The sequence below is a fragment of the Colossoma macropomum genome, unplaced genomic scaffold (assembly GCF_904425465.1).
Source record: "Colossoma macropomum unplaced genomic scaffold, Colossoma_macropomum, whole genome shotgun sequence".
Classification (NCBI taxonomy): Eukaryota; Metazoa; Chordata; class Actinopteri; order Characiformes; family Serrasalmidae; genus Colossoma; species Colossoma macropomum.
The window spans coordinates 17,031,450-17,047,130 of NW_023494793.1; the positions used below are offsets into that span (position 1 = coordinate 17,031,450).

At 37.8% G+C, this 15,681-nt stretch overlaps 1 protein-coding gene across 1 annotated transcript in view; it reads left to right on the forward strand.

The window, feature by feature from the left end:
• The window catches only part of LOC118813373 (ERC protein 2), a 205,342-nt gene that overhangs the window by 134,756 nt on the left and 54,905 nt on the right, over positions 1–15,681 (forward strand). The window contains exon 13 of the mRNA XM_036578670.1: positions 4,737–4,897. Within this exon, the coding sequence (XP_036434563.1) occupies positions 4,737–4,897 (161 nt within the window). The remainder of the gene's footprint in view (positions 1–4,736; positions 4,898–15,681) is intronic.

A 15,681-nucleotide genomic window follows, 5' to 3' on the forward strand; every position in this document is an offset into this window, starting at 1 on the left:
AACTGGTTAAAATTCAGAGGAAGTCTTCATTGTGGAAACTTTTTGATCTGGTTGTTACAGCAGGTAGAAAGCACACTCTTGAGTGAAGAGCTTGTGACAGTATTTTGAGCTGTGATGGCACGTTGTCTCTTCATTGACACATTTACTGCAGATGCAGCCGCTCAGCAGCAGCATTGACATTATATTACAATTAAAAATTTTTATTTTTCCTCATCTTACACACATTTGCACTGTAAGTGATGTTTCTATCACACAGTTATTTTTGTTCCTGTAGGGTACTAAAGTGTTTGAACTGTTTAAATATGGTACTTTTACATGGCCATTTTAAGTGGAGTGCATCAGTTGACAAAAAGAACCTGGTGAGTCCGGTACCGGCCCAGAAAAAAGAAATTCATTCATTTTGACCTTGTGCACGTCCCCATTGGCGACAGTAAAATCCTTTTAACAGTTTATGCATGTAGAACCAGAGTGTTCTGTGTGCTACTGTGTTTTCTATCACTATATAAAATATATGCAACACTTCTTTTCTTGTTTCCGAATGAGCCCACAACCAATTTAGAATGCAGTTTGGACTGGTTACTGCTTTGATTAATCAAACTAAGAATAAAACCTGATGGATGTGTGACTTACATTCTTATTCATGTTTCCTTGTTCAGAAAGGTAGTTCATGACACAAATTGAATAAATATCTCAGAATTTTTGGCTTTGTTAGATCATGTTAACATGTCAAGAGAAAAATAACAGCATTCAAATCATGAAATGAAATAGAGTAGATAAAACAGCAGAAATGGACACGTTTTGCATTGGCTAATTTTAAAGCTTAGTTTTTTAATGTCACATTATATAAGATTGGTATTGGTATCAGCCAAACTAGGTTTTAATATCATTGTAGGAAAAAATGGTATTGTGCCGTCTCTATGTCAGAGGCTTAGCTCCCCATATGTAACTGCACAGCTCTGGTAATAGGATGTGATACTTGGTGAGATTGAATATGTGTGGCCAGAGATGTGTGTGTGTGTGTGTGTGTGTGTGTGTGTGTGTGTGTGTGTGTGTGTGTGTGTGTGAGTGAGAGAGAGGTAGAAGGGGAGTCTTGCATGGATAAAGAAGAAGAAGGGAGAAGTAACTGGAGTACCTATATATCCCAGCTGCTCTTTTCTTCACACAAAGTCCAAAAAAAAGAGCAGAAGAAGAAAGCAAGTGCGCAGTTCGGAGGCACAGGCCAATCATAACTCCATAATGTTTTTCCAGTCTGGTTTGGGCTTACGTTGGGCAGAGTGCTTCTCTCACAGAGACTGTTTCAAAGTTTACTCTCACCAATTTTTGGTAAGAAAATCCATTGCTCTGTTTATTGTTCAAGAATTTCTAAACTAATGTCAAAGACCTTATAATTACTAGGTCAATAATGTCATAGACTCAAAGGGAAAGAGTATATTAAAGTCCAACTTCGGAAAGGACAGGCAGGGCATGGACAAAATTGACAGAATGGACAGAATAAGGTTGGTTTTGATGCAGAGGGAATATTTTTAGACTGCATTATTATTATTTTCCTTTTTTTTTTGGATATCCGTCGACTTGTTTGTTGTTCATCAATTTATAAGCTATGTCAAAGACCTTATGATCGCTATGTCAATAAAAATGCCCTAGACTCAAAGAGAAAGAGTTTATTAAAGTTTAAAGAAGAAAAGGACAGCCAGGGTTTAGACAGTAGAAGATGGTTTATACAGATTGTATTTTTAGCCTGCATCATTTTCTTTTAAGTAAAACATCTTGTCTGCAGTTGAAGTCGTGGGAACTTATTTCGTTTGCTCAAAATCTCATTTTAAAACCTGCTGATTTGAAATACAATCATCCGACAAGCATATGAGGAAGAAAACCCTTTTTCTCCCCTCCCACCCCAAAAACAGTTAATGAGGTCAAAGACGATAATTTTTTAAATAGCTTGTGGCCTAAAGTCCGCCATCACCTGACCACCCTAACAATAACTGGCTGTGCCACACTCATTTTCCCCCCTTTTCTTTCCCTTTCTCCCAGAGTAAAAGAGTCTCATGATGTGTAATGCCCTCATCAAATGAAGCTTGCTGAAATTCAGCAGTATTTAAAGGAAAAAAAAAGCATTAAAAAAAGAAGAAAGGAATAAAAGAAAGGAAAGAAGGTCGTGAGTTTTGGCACTGGAGGCCCACCTCTGCACCCTGGAGGTCCAGAGCGTTTGAACCATAGCTACGGAGCAGGCGATGGCGATGCAATCAGACAGCAGAGCTTTGGCCAGGCTGTCCTGGGCCAATAGGGAGTGAAGGAGCAGGTGATGGATTAGTGCAGAGCTCAGAGAGAGAGCTATTGAAGTCGAGCTGCATTAGCACATATTAGCACGCACACAGGCTAAAGGCGCTAAGCAGCTTAGCATCTCACATCACCCCCTACTACTAGCCCACTCATTTGACTAAAGCACATTGTATTCATTATTAATGATGCACTTGCGAAGCTGGCAGTGTGTGTGTGTGTATATGTGTGTGTGTGTGTGTGTGTGGGTGTGTGTGTGTGTGTGTGTGAGCGATTGACAGATTTAGAGCAGTGGGGTTGGTGGTCTGCTTCCCATACTAAAGGTCACACATGTACACTGGCCAGCCACTTCATTAACTACAGCTACCTTGAATCTACACTCATTGTCTGTTTCATCAGCTGCACTTGCCATATAGGTGCACAGTTCTACAATTACAGACTGTAGTCCATCTCTTTCTCTACATACTTTGTCAGCCCCCTTGTACCCTGTTCTTCAGTGGTCAGGACCCCCACAGAACCACCACAGAGCAGATATTACTTGGGTGGTGGATCATTCTCAGCACTGCAGTGACACTGATGTGATGGTGAAAGGTGTACTCAATGAAATGGTTGGTCAGTGTATCATTGCTACTTGAATATCAGCATTTTGAATGAATAGTAATCAAATCTGGATGTTTTATATCATCCTGAATTTAAGTAAAAAAAAAAGATAAGTTAGCATAAGAGATGACATGTATCTGATAATTTCAGGTGATTTAGTAATTTATCAGGTAACTTGTGTTTTAGAGGTATTTGATTTAAAACAGGACTTTCACTTTTGTTTCTGCATAATTCTGCCATAAAAAAGTAATTCAGAGTGGTTTCATGTGTCAGAATTGTTCACAGCGATGGTGACAGGGACCAGGCATCTGAAAAGTCTAATGCTTCTGAAAGCTCCATCACAGAAAGTTACATGAAATATTTACAAATATACTACCTGATGCCTGAGATATTTATTTTTGGATTTTACCACCATTTTTAAATATTACTTATAGAATTTACATCTAGGTTCACAGGTAATTTTGGATAGTAAATAAATTGGCTATATTTGTGTTGTAGACATTATGACCCCTGGTTCCTATCCATCTCAACGATTGAGTAATGCAGAAATTTAGACAAAATGGTGGAATTCATGTTTAACAAACAACTTGTTTAACAGGTTTAAGAATTATACTCACCCTAACCCTAGAAAACCTTGAGGGTAATACACAGTGTATTTAATTTTTTATACCGAACTACGTATCTTTTATTCAAATACTCAGTTGCCAGTTACTTAGATAAGCTTTGAGTACCCACATCAATAAACAAAAAAATCTAAACAGAGGTTTTCAAAAATATATTTTAAAATAAAGAGCATAAAATGGAATGTGAAACTCAGTAGAAAAGAACACTGAGAATAACCTGCTATTGTTACAAATTACTCTAAATGACTTACTCTGATCCTGCAGAGCAGCTCACATCTCTTTACACATTGTTATTACACACATGCACCCAGTTCTATTTCTTCTTCATTTTTTCCTTCCCTTTTCTATATTAATGAAGAATGCATTGTTTCTGACAAATGTGAACCACATTTACAGAATGGCATCCTGAAAATGTGTGAACAATTTGCTCTCTTCGAGAAAATTAGGCCTGTGTCCTTTTGCCTACCACTTTTCCTGCCACTCTCTCAAACCATATGTTGTGGTTTTGTTGCCTCATATATCTGCACATGCACTTCTGTGTTTATGTGGAAATTAAAAAAGAAACTTCAAAGGTGATTTGCCAAATTGTGCAAATACCTCTCGTAGTTGATGTATTTAATGAAAAAGAAGAAATCGTAATGATTTTATAGGCTTAGTTGAAAGCTCACACTCAGTGTGGAGGGAGCTCAGCGGATCCAGCTGACTGCAGCCTCATTTGTAAGTGAGACTAATCACATGAGCAAAATGAGGTTAACAGGAATTTGTGACTTTTTTTGGATTAGCAAACATCAGCCATTTTTCCAGTCTTACTCCTCAGTGATGGGGAAACAAAGGTACTTGCATCAAACAGAAATTGTTTGCAGGTTTCTGTGTTGGCAGGACTTACAAATGGATTCGTACTCTGTAAAGGTTAAGTACATCACAACCCAAAAAACTATTAAGTACCTTTAATAACGGATTTACAGAATAGTCTGGTTGCGGTAATGGCTCAGCTTTTGCATAGCGATCTGGCTCATAGTTCACATTTAAAGTGCCAATCAGTGGTTTAGCTGCGTAATAGAACAGCCTGACAAATTGTATGACATGTTAAATTTATTATATAAACATGAAATTCCTTACATATTTATGACAATATGATTCTGGCTTTGTGACCATGAATTTATGCTGAGTATATATGTTTATCCAGTGTGTGTTTGTGTGCTGGTTTGATTGCTGATTCATTCACATTTGTCTCAGTTGGAGGAGCTGATGACAGCCTTGGAGAAGACGCGGCAGGAGTTAGATGTTACAAAGCAACGGCTGTCCACTACGCAGATCTCACTTGCTGAGAGGGAAAATCACCTGACCAGCATGAGACAGGAGCGCCGGAAACAACTAGAGGAGATTCTAGAAATGAAGTGAGTATATGCACAGTACTCTATAAAGCACTATTACAGAGTATATAGCAATGCACTTTCACTGAAGGTTCAAAACAGCAACAATGTACAGTGAACACAAGTATGATATAGAGATTCAGTGATGTCCTGTGATGGGGACAGTCCAACATCTAATCATGTCAGGCAAGTGACATGCAATGCTTGATCGGCAGCTGTTTGCCTTTTGAGTCTTCTGTCCATCTGAGGGTGGGTAAAAGGTACCCAGTCTGGTTGAAATCACTCATGACATGGCTGCAGCAAGAGTTATTGTAAAACTGTTGTACCTGGCAACGGTGTGTCATTTTTGCAAGGTTTATAGCCTTTCTTTGGTGGCCAGGAATGTTAGTACTAGGGCTACATGATATGATATAAAATGCAGTCAGCAAAGCTGTTGGATTTTGTGATGATGCTACAGTGATGGTAGCTTTTAGGCTATCGGACAAAGTTCTGAGTATCTCAAAAGAAACATGCTGTTGGGCTGTCTTGATGTTTATGTTATTGTTTTGTTTTATGTTAAAATGGCTAAATGCGATGTAAAATCCTGGACAATATGAACATTTCCACCTTCCGTGGAAAGTTTGTTTGAGAAAACACAGTGCTGTGTTTTAGTTGAGATGCACTGATACCATGTTTTCCTTGGTGACGATGTGAATAATTACCAAGTCTCATGATGCCAGTTTGTAGATATTTAAAGATGAGTTCTACATGGAAATGTGTTGGGCTACTATTGCTCAGCTAAAATTACTATGTTCAGACCACTTACAGATGAAATGTCTCATTTTACAGCATTACATGAGATGAAATCAGTATGGTATCGATATTACTAGTAGACACACAGATGTGTATTATGACTTGACACTTGTCAACAATTTCTAAACTCATGCTTACTGTTATGACACTACCTTCAGCATTCTTCTGCTCTGCCTCTGCAAACGGTCCTGTCTGTCACAGATTCAGACGTCAGCTTTATGCGGCACCATTCTAGGGCAAGCAAGACAGATAATCTGTTGCCAATCTTTACCACCTGTGGTATATCTTTCAAGACATCGAAAAAGGAAGTTACATAACTCCAGTTCCATGATAGGTTCATGCAGAGTATCATACTGATCGAACTTGACTTGTGATGAATAATAGCTGGCAAGCAATTTCTGTGATCTTTATTCAGTGTCTGTTACACAATTAGCATTTGTGGTACTTCCCTCACGCTGTCAGTACTTGAAAGAGATGTATGCATAAATGTGTGGGCAACCAACAACAGATGGAAGAACACCACAGATTATGGACTCCAGGTGTGTATATGACAAAGAGAAAGAGGGAGAGTGCAAAGGGCCAAGTGTTATCTCACTGGTATTTGGGCTGCATGTGTACATAGTTTGAAATGCAGTAAATGTTGTGCTATTATATTACAGAGTATCTGTAATATGAACATTAAAAATGCTGCAGATATGATTAACCATTTTAGAACCAGTGAGAAAAAAACGTAATTGAATCATGTAACAAAGGAAGATCGGAAACGAAAGGGAAGGTTAACATTTGCCATGCACTACTTATGAATTCCTGAGCAGATAATGATGACCTTGCTGTGGACAGTAATTATACCAAGAACTAATCACTTTCCTTTTGTTGCTTTTTAAAAAGGTATATATATACTAATATATTTGATATATTTGCCAATTCTCAATCATCACACTTCTTAAACACACAAAAAAGATCTTAAATAATATAAATATTGTAGCAATAGAGGTGGGGCTACCCAGAATTCCTAGCTACAATTGCCAAGCAAGCATTGTGTTCTAATGTAAATGACTGGAATGATTTATTGCGAGCTGTAGTTCTTGACCTCTGCTGAAACCCTGGCAACCTCCTACACCACAGATATTTTCACACTTAAGCTTCAGAGTGTGACTATTACATGCATCAGTGTCAAATTCCCATATTTCACTGACAATAATAACTATATTTTCCCATTTATTGGTAAATAATATATTGGCTAACAATATATTATGCACCCCTAAATGAAATGGAGAGAATTGCAGCATAGCATTGTGTGAATACTGGTCCAAACAGTGGTGAAAAGACATATTTTCATTATTGAAATAGACAAGAGTCAACGTTTGATTTGATAAAAAATATCTGTGATGTTTTCAGAGTTCAAAAACCAAAAATATGAAACTTCGGCTCCTTTTAAGAGTCTTAATACTAATCCAAAATACATCGTGAATATTGATTTGATTGATACTTTGAGCTTGAGGCAGTGGATTAGCCCAGAATTTCTCATGATTGTCTCCGGACATTCTTGATACAAGATTGTTATTTATTATAGAATTCCAAAACTGATGCAGTTTGGCACCTTCAGATCAGTGCATAGCAATGAACTGATGCATTTTTACACACCTACTTCAAAAGGACGGTACCTTTATTTATGCATGTCCATGTATAATGTATTCATAGCATTATTATTAAAGTGTGTTGCATTAGAACTCTGGATTTTTATATTACGTTCTTGCAATACTGAAACTTTAATTTGTCTGTTTTATTTTTTTGACACTGAGATACCTTTTAGCCATAAACTTACCAGTCATCTGCTGTTTATTCCACATCTTTGGCATGTGCATATGTGTTAGGCTAGTTAGTTTGGTCAAATCTATGGAAACAAACAGCACATTTTTAAGTGAAGTTCAGATGTAGGCCTATTTAAAACTACGCCACTGATGTCCGTGACACCATTATGACCTTTGATTTTTGAAAACCACACCATACCTCTGCAATTACAGCAGCATTCTAAGGAGTAAAACACATTCCTGTCATCTATCCACATCACAACATTCACATTCTCTCACTTTCTGCTTTCCCTGCACGTTAATAACTGAGTAATTATGTTACCCTTACCGAGAGAGTGAATGAAGGGGAGAGAGTGTATATTGTCAGTGACCGACAGGCTGGTTGAGCTGCCCTCACAAAGCGTCCCTTAATTCAGACAGACAACCAATTTACATGTAAGTGGATTCAGATGGCAAAGCCAAGGGTGCCGTTGTCTCCAACTGTGCTCTCTCTCTCTGCTCTCTCTCTCTCTCTCTCTCTCCAACTGTCCTCTTTCTCCCTCTCCTTAACTCTCTCACTCTCCCATTCCTCAAACAGTGCTACAGTGTTTAAGGTTGTGGCATTTGGGTAGATTTGCTGAGGATTGAGGCACTAATTTGGCTGAGTGTTTCAATCCTGAAACAAGTTTCGGCCTTACACCCTCTTTTAGTTGAAAGTGAAGGAGTCTGGGAAAATTACCGCTCACCAGGCAAAGAGGGCCAACATATCACATGACTCTGAAAGGAGAGGGGGGTTATCCGCAGTTGTTCTTTTCATTGCAAGTGTTGAATATTGCTGTTGGTGTTGGCTGTTTAAAACATACTTCATCACTGCATCATGACAGCAGACGTACAATGAAAAATCCTTTTCAACACGCGCTTTTCATTTGACAAAAATGCTGTGTTACACAGACAGCACACACACACACACACACACACACAATTTGTGCACTCACACAAATACACACTTTGGAGACTCAGACATATTGGCATGGAGTCAAACTTTTCTCATGCTTTTTGAAATTTGAAATATTTCTTCCTTAGCTATGTCTGACTTTGCAGAAACCAGCTCAGTCTGCACTGCCAGAAAGTCCTACTGTATATCTTTCTTCACATCTCTCTGCATATCTCCACATCTCTCTCTGTTTCTGGTCTCATACTAAAACTTGCAAGCCTACTGGAGGTTATACTCAAAAAGCTATTATGACCCAAGTACTTTCTCTTTCGCACTGAATCCTCTTCTGTTGGTGCATATTGGCCTCCTACACTGAAGTTAAACCATCTTTGCTGTTCATTGTAATAGTATTATCAGAAGTCAACATCACCAGAAAATCGCCAAACTGTGGGATATATACTGCTTCAATGTGGTAGTGGGCAAAGGTTGTTTAGTGGGGTCTTGGACACTGTGCTTTTAGGGAAATAGGACACAATTGGACACTTACTGGAAAGCATGTGGACATGCATAGAAATACACAAACCTGCAAATGTTCTGTTTTGTTTTTTTTCAGGATGGGAGTGGGTTTAATACCACCCACGAGAGCTCCACCATAAGCACAGACATTAGAAATTTGTAACATACATTCAAGCATCATATTTATTACTTTGAATGTTGCACTTTTACAGTAAATCCAGTTAATATCCTTAAATTTAAATCCTAACTTTGAAATTATTGGAGAAGCCCGTTATCCAGCTGCCAAACCGGTCAACTGACACCTATTTCAGCAAATTTGCATCCTTATGTTTAATGCAGTTTCGGCAGTTTACTTCATATAGGCCCTCAAAAGCCCACGTAAGTGTAAATAAATATGTTTCTCATATGGACGTTTCGATTTATAGGGATGTATTAATTAACCAATTAACATGTATCTCGTTTTTAACATAAGCTAGTTTTATACAGTTTATTTTGAAAATAAAATAATGAACTGAACAGAAAAGATTAAATGTCTGGACTGGGTTTAAAGGGACCCATTATATCTTATACTTGGACACAAATATCTTAAACTAGTATAGTTATATTGGCTAAAAAATCACAGTAACTGATAAATATTTGTTTGCAGAATGAGTTACCCATCTCAGTTTTTAAAAATTTCACACTAAAAGTTTGAGTGGGCTTAAAGGATATGTAAACATTTTCTCATACAAGCAGTTTGAATATATATTTATATAAAACCAATTCCAAAAAAGTTGACAGTATGTACAGTGCCTGTTAAAACCTTATGAACTTTTTACTTTATGAACTTCACTGTATTTTGGAAACATATTCTCATTCCAAATGTGATCCTTGCAACACATTCCAAAACTGTTGGAACAGGAGCATGTTTTATGTTTTATCACATTTTATCAAACGCTATATCTCCCACACAGTGTGCTTTCCAGTGTTAGATCTCACTGTGTGACTGTGGATGTGACCCATTCGGTTACTGCACCATATATCAACAAGCTCATGGGTTGTTGATCAGTTCATTTGCATAGTTTGTTCAGAATGAGAGGCCAGAGAGAAAATGTGCATCAGCGTTTGTCACCTCACTATAGTGCAGTATGACACATTCTGTTTGATGTAAATTATCCAAAAAAAATCGAATGGTAAAAAGGCAAATAATTTTGCATGATGTTGTCGTTCACGTTATGTATATGCCACTTAATGTTTTTGCCACTCAACTTAAAAGACCTTCTTGCGTCCCTGGTCTTCATTGACAACACTTTCTTAAAGTATTCTCAAACCTGGTTTTTAATGCAGTTCCATCTGATGGCTCAAAGGTCACGGGCCATCAGTTGTGGTTTTCGGCCTTGCTGTTTACACACAGATATTTCTCAAAATTTCTTGAATATTTTGATGATATTGTGCACTGCGGAGGATGAAATACCTAAAATCCTTTCAATCCTTACTGAGAAATGTTGTTCTTAAACTGTTTAATTATTTACTGATGGATTTTTTTACAAAGTGGTGAGCCTCAACTCATCCTTGCTCATAAAGGACCTTTTTTTGGATGTTCCTTTTATACCAAAGCATGATTGCATCACCTCTTTAAGGTGGTTTTTGAACATTTAACAATTTTTCTTGTCCTAAATTGCCTCTGTTCTATTTTTTTTCTTTTTTTTGGAAATTGTTGCAGGCATCAGTTTCAGAATAAGTGTATATTTACAAAAAACAATGACGTTGATAAGATAAAACATTAAATTGCTTGTCAAAGTGGATTCACAAATCATCGCTTTCTGTTTTTATTTGCATTTTACCTACTGTCCTAACTTTATTAGAATTAGACTGTACAATATATATTTTTTTCCTTTCTGTTCTATGAAATTAATTAAAGGAACTGGACACTTTTCAAAGGAGAGTGTCCTAGCTAGAGTATGCAAACAGCATGCAGGATTTGTGGAAAATACCTCTTTCTGTACGTTCAGCTGGCTACTTTACCTTGCTCACTTCGTTAAACTTTTTTGCTTGAGTTGGAAAAGCTCCCTTTTAGCGTATAACAAAGCTGTTTGTCAGTGGGAAAGCCCATCATTTGAAGAAGCTTTGGAAGGAAACCCAAAACCATAATGGCTCCAGCGATGCTATGTAATAGCTTGATAAATTCCTCACTGAAGAGAGTGCATACTGTTTCCATTTCTCAGTCCCCTACCATACACTGAGCACTTTCCTTGGAAACATCCTTGGCTGTGTTTTATGAGCAAGAAATTAGAACAGACAATGATGGTGCTTCTGATCTGATTTGCTTCCTTAGCCTGCATAACACACTCACAGAGACACGCATACATATACACACAAAGAAGAAAGGGGATAAAGAGATGTATTATTAAACCCTTGAGATATGTCTGGTATGAATGTAGCTGACCATATGGCACACTTATGTCCGTGTGTGTATGTATGTTTGTGTGCACGTGTGCTTATTCTTTTGAATTATGAGTTATGGAGCTTTGGGCAAAGGCTCACTGATGTCACACTTATCTCATTTATCACATTTATTTCTCTGTTGAACTCCTCCTATTATGTTTCCTTTTTAGTTATTCCCTCTTTGTTTTCAGACAGTAATGTAGGCAGATGCGCAGAGGGCATAGTGAAGAAATGTTTGTAGAAAAATTTAATGTACTCAATTTTCTGTTACCTTTTCTATTAAGGTACAAAAATATGGCTTACTACTACCATAATATACTAATACTGTTTTTAACATTTATCTGTGTTTAAAGATAAAAGTATGTATACAGTGTCAAAAACCACATTACCGCAAGTCTATTTGTGATTACTTAACAACTTAACATGGTTTAAGGCAAGTGTGTAATTATATAGCCATGCATCGATAACACCATGCTAACTGATATATAAGATAAGTAATAGAAGGTTACAGTTATAGATATACATACCTAAATGCCGCAGTGAGTCCAACCAGGCATGTCAACGGTGCCGCCATTTTAGAGTGGCCAACATCGCTGCTGTACTGCATTCAGTACCATTACAGAGTGGCAGTTTAAGAAAGATACTGTGCAAAATTATACTATTTCAAGAATATTGCACTCAGAAAGCAGGATAGGATTATATAACGGCGGGAACGCAGCGATCCACGCTCATGTTTGTGTGAGAGTTGGCCATTAGCATGTTGATCTGTCTAAAGACGTTGCGTTAGCAGTTGTTTAAAAAGATGTGGTGGCTGGCTTCATGTGACTTAGACAGAGACGTGCACAGATACTAAAGTTAATCGCTAGTATTTAAATACTGAAATCACTTTTCAGGTATTGATTTCGTTTTATCATGGAAAGACAGAGAAAATATTTAAGGACACATGTTTAAGGACAAGATTGAGAAGGCAGATGTAGGGCTGCTTTATTGATAACTAGGCTAAGTACTCTAGCTGATGTTAGCTATAGGTGGAGAAACAGTGGAATCTGTTTCTCTGAAAAAATAAAACATTGGCTTGTCGTCCATTGAGGAGAAAACACCTGTGGCAAGATAGCCAGTGTTGCATCCAGTGTTGTACTAATTAGCTGTAGTTTTATGTCACATTTGAAGAGGCAGCCTTTGTTACTCATCCAACACAAAAACTACCCATTTCCCTCGACTTCAGGGTCAGTTTGTCTGTGAGTGTGTGGTTGTATGTGTAGGACAGAATTATATTGGTATGAACTAATGCTGACTCACAGAGGATGAATATCCTTCACTCTTATTAGTATGCTTGTGAATATGTACATAATCTACACACATTTATTTACCATGCCTTCTGTTTATACTTTGTTGTACCACTTGCCTCTGTGAGTTGATCGTGCTTTTCCTCAGTTGTGAAAAGCAGTGTGCGTGTTGGTGTATGCACATTTTAGTGTGTGTCTAATTGAAGGGCAAAGGGTACAAGCAGAAAAAGAGGAGAGAGAGGGGAGGGTGTAGTGGTGCAGGTCTTTTTAATGGCAGGTATCATATTTTAGAGGGTCAGTCTGTTTGAAGATTTATGTGCCTAAGGGTTACTCATATTCACATAGTTTGCTTGTCAAATGTGTGGGGTGTATCTTGTCTGGAAAAAGAGAGAGAGATAGAGAAAATAGTAAAAAGATACAAATGAAATACATTGACTCTTACTGCTTTCACTGAGTATAGATGAATATCATTATGGAGTTCAATAAAACAAACTGCCGGTCGAGCTTTATCTGTATGTTAGTGATGCACCAAAATGGCCGAAACCGAAAAATGGAAAAGCTGACAAAAAATTAAAAAATAAAAAACAGTGTGTGTAAAATGAACTTAGTGGTGTGGAAGTGTGAAAGGAACAAAGAAAAATGAAGTTTCATTACTACTCTTATTAGTAAAGTATTTTACCACTTCATTGCAGGCTTGTTTAATCTTTACTTTTCTGTATTTTTTTGTTTGTTTCTGTCAAAATTTTTGCCTGTTTTTTTTTCTTATATTCAGCCATTTTTGACCATTTCTGGCCAAAATTTTGGTGCATCCCCACAGTATGTCTACTACTATAGTATATGCAGCATTTGTATATCTTATACAAAAGTTTGGGCGGCCCTGGTCAAATTACACTTTGAATGTAGGAAATCAACAAACATATACTTTAACTGGGGTTTCAAACTTTCACATACAACATAAGGCATTTCATCAAGGCATAAATATGTGTTTGGGTACATTTTTCTGAGATGCGTTATATTACCTGCTATGTTTTTATGACAACACTTGACAAAGCGTCTGTGTGAATCAGCACTGTGGCAGGACAATCCCTGATGTGTATATACACACACATTCTTTATTTGGACGGAAGATAGAGTATTTATGTAGGAGGTCTCAAGTATTAGCACAGCTAGGCAAAAGGTGAAATCTGCATTGCTAAACACAGGTGCCACTACCTCCAGCTGTGTTTGTGCACGTTTGTTTCTCTGTGCACATGTGCTTGTGTATGTGCAGATGAAATAGAACAGGTCACTTCCAGATGAATGGTGTGTGTGAAACCGTTTGCCCCCATATGCCCCCATGACCCGTGCAGCAACGGCCGCAAAAGCTTTTCCAGCTTTGTAGCGCTGTCTTCCACGCTCACTGTACTAGCAGTTTAACTGCACTGAGTGCAGTGTGATGTCTCTATTCTTAGCATATGTGGTTAATGGTGAAAGAGGAGGAGTCAGCCCATATGTTCTTCTTCATTGGATTCTCCCTTACTAAATCACTTCGCTCTTTCTTCCTTCAAGCGTAAATCTTTTCATTCTCCATCTGTATCTTTTTTACTCTGCATATTTGCCCTGAGAGTGTGGTGAAGGTTATATCTCTTCTTTTTACCCCTTTCACCGTTGGAGTTTCAGTGACTTTTTCACAGACGTTACAAAGCTTATAAAGAAACTTCCTTGTGCTTCTTTTTTGATTTGTTGATGGTTAGCAAGTTAGCTTGTGAGGCACCTGCTCCGGTCAGAGCCAAAAGCAGAACTTTAGCTATGTTGTGTGTGTGTTGAAGGTTCTCTTTCCCCTCTTTAACCATTCAAATTTCAGTGACATTGTGTCACAGATATTGTATAGCATTTGTGCTCAAAAAGATGTCAGTCCAGGCCTTCCTTGCACATTTTAGCGGTAAGCATCTTAGCATCAAGTCAAAGCCAAAATGTAGTACACAGAATTTTTCTCTGAGTCTGTTCAGCTGCTTCTTGTCTGATCAAATGCAGACATGTTTGAATAGAGAGCAGAAGCTTAGCACAGCAGTGGAGCCTAGTTCAGCTAAACTTGCACACTGTTGCACTCAAGGCCGCAAACCAGCATGTTTACTTGATTTCGTTGACATGTTTGTCCCTTGTCTTCCAACAATGTAATTACAACTGCAGCACAGAAAGTCTAACGTTAGCATTCAGGGCCGGCTGCCGCCAAGTTACCAAAAAATGTGATTTGATGTGCTTTTGAAGACTTACTAGGCCTCAAGATGACATTGTCAACTTCACCATGGCAAGTCAAAGCTTCAAATCACTTAAAACCACTTCTAGTTCTGGGAACTTTCCTCCAGTCACTGTGACTGGAGGAAAACAACCCTTTTAACTTCTAAACAGAATGCAAAATAAATGGGCCCAAGAAAGGCTCCCAGTCTGTTTTGACTCATCTTTTTAAAGGCAATTGTGCCTAATTTGTTTGCGGAGTCGAAAAAAAAAGAAAACAAAAACAGTATTCACAAGCTTGACTGAATCTGTTAAAATTTACAGTCCCTGTAGTAAAAGATTTGTCTTTTTGGTTCCCCCACTCGATTCAGTATATGTTGTGGCGTCGGACAGTTTCTTTGGCTTGGGCGCGTTCCGTTTTTGCAAATGACAAACGCGGCTAAATCAATCCAACCTCAGCCTGTTAAAATGGGGGTAAAAAAGTACAGATTAGCTCACAGAGCAGAGTTTTTACATGGAGAGATGCCGACGCTTGCATTGATAGGACTGGCCCTTTGCAGTAAAATCCAAACAAGGCCGTGTTATTGTTGGGCTGCCAGTTGAATGTTGTGGCTTTTCTTACTTTCTTACTTTCTTTACTGCTTTTTTGCTGCTGCTGTTGGTGTCTGTTTTGCTGACTCTGTGCTATACTTAGATGGGAAATATTGAAGGATAAAAAGAATAGAAAAGAACAAACTAGAATAGAAGAGTAAATTTAATTTAAACCTAAAATAAACAAAACAATGTTAGCATTAAAATTAAATTAATTTAATTAAATTAAAAATTTAAAATACAGAAGGCCTCTGACCGAAA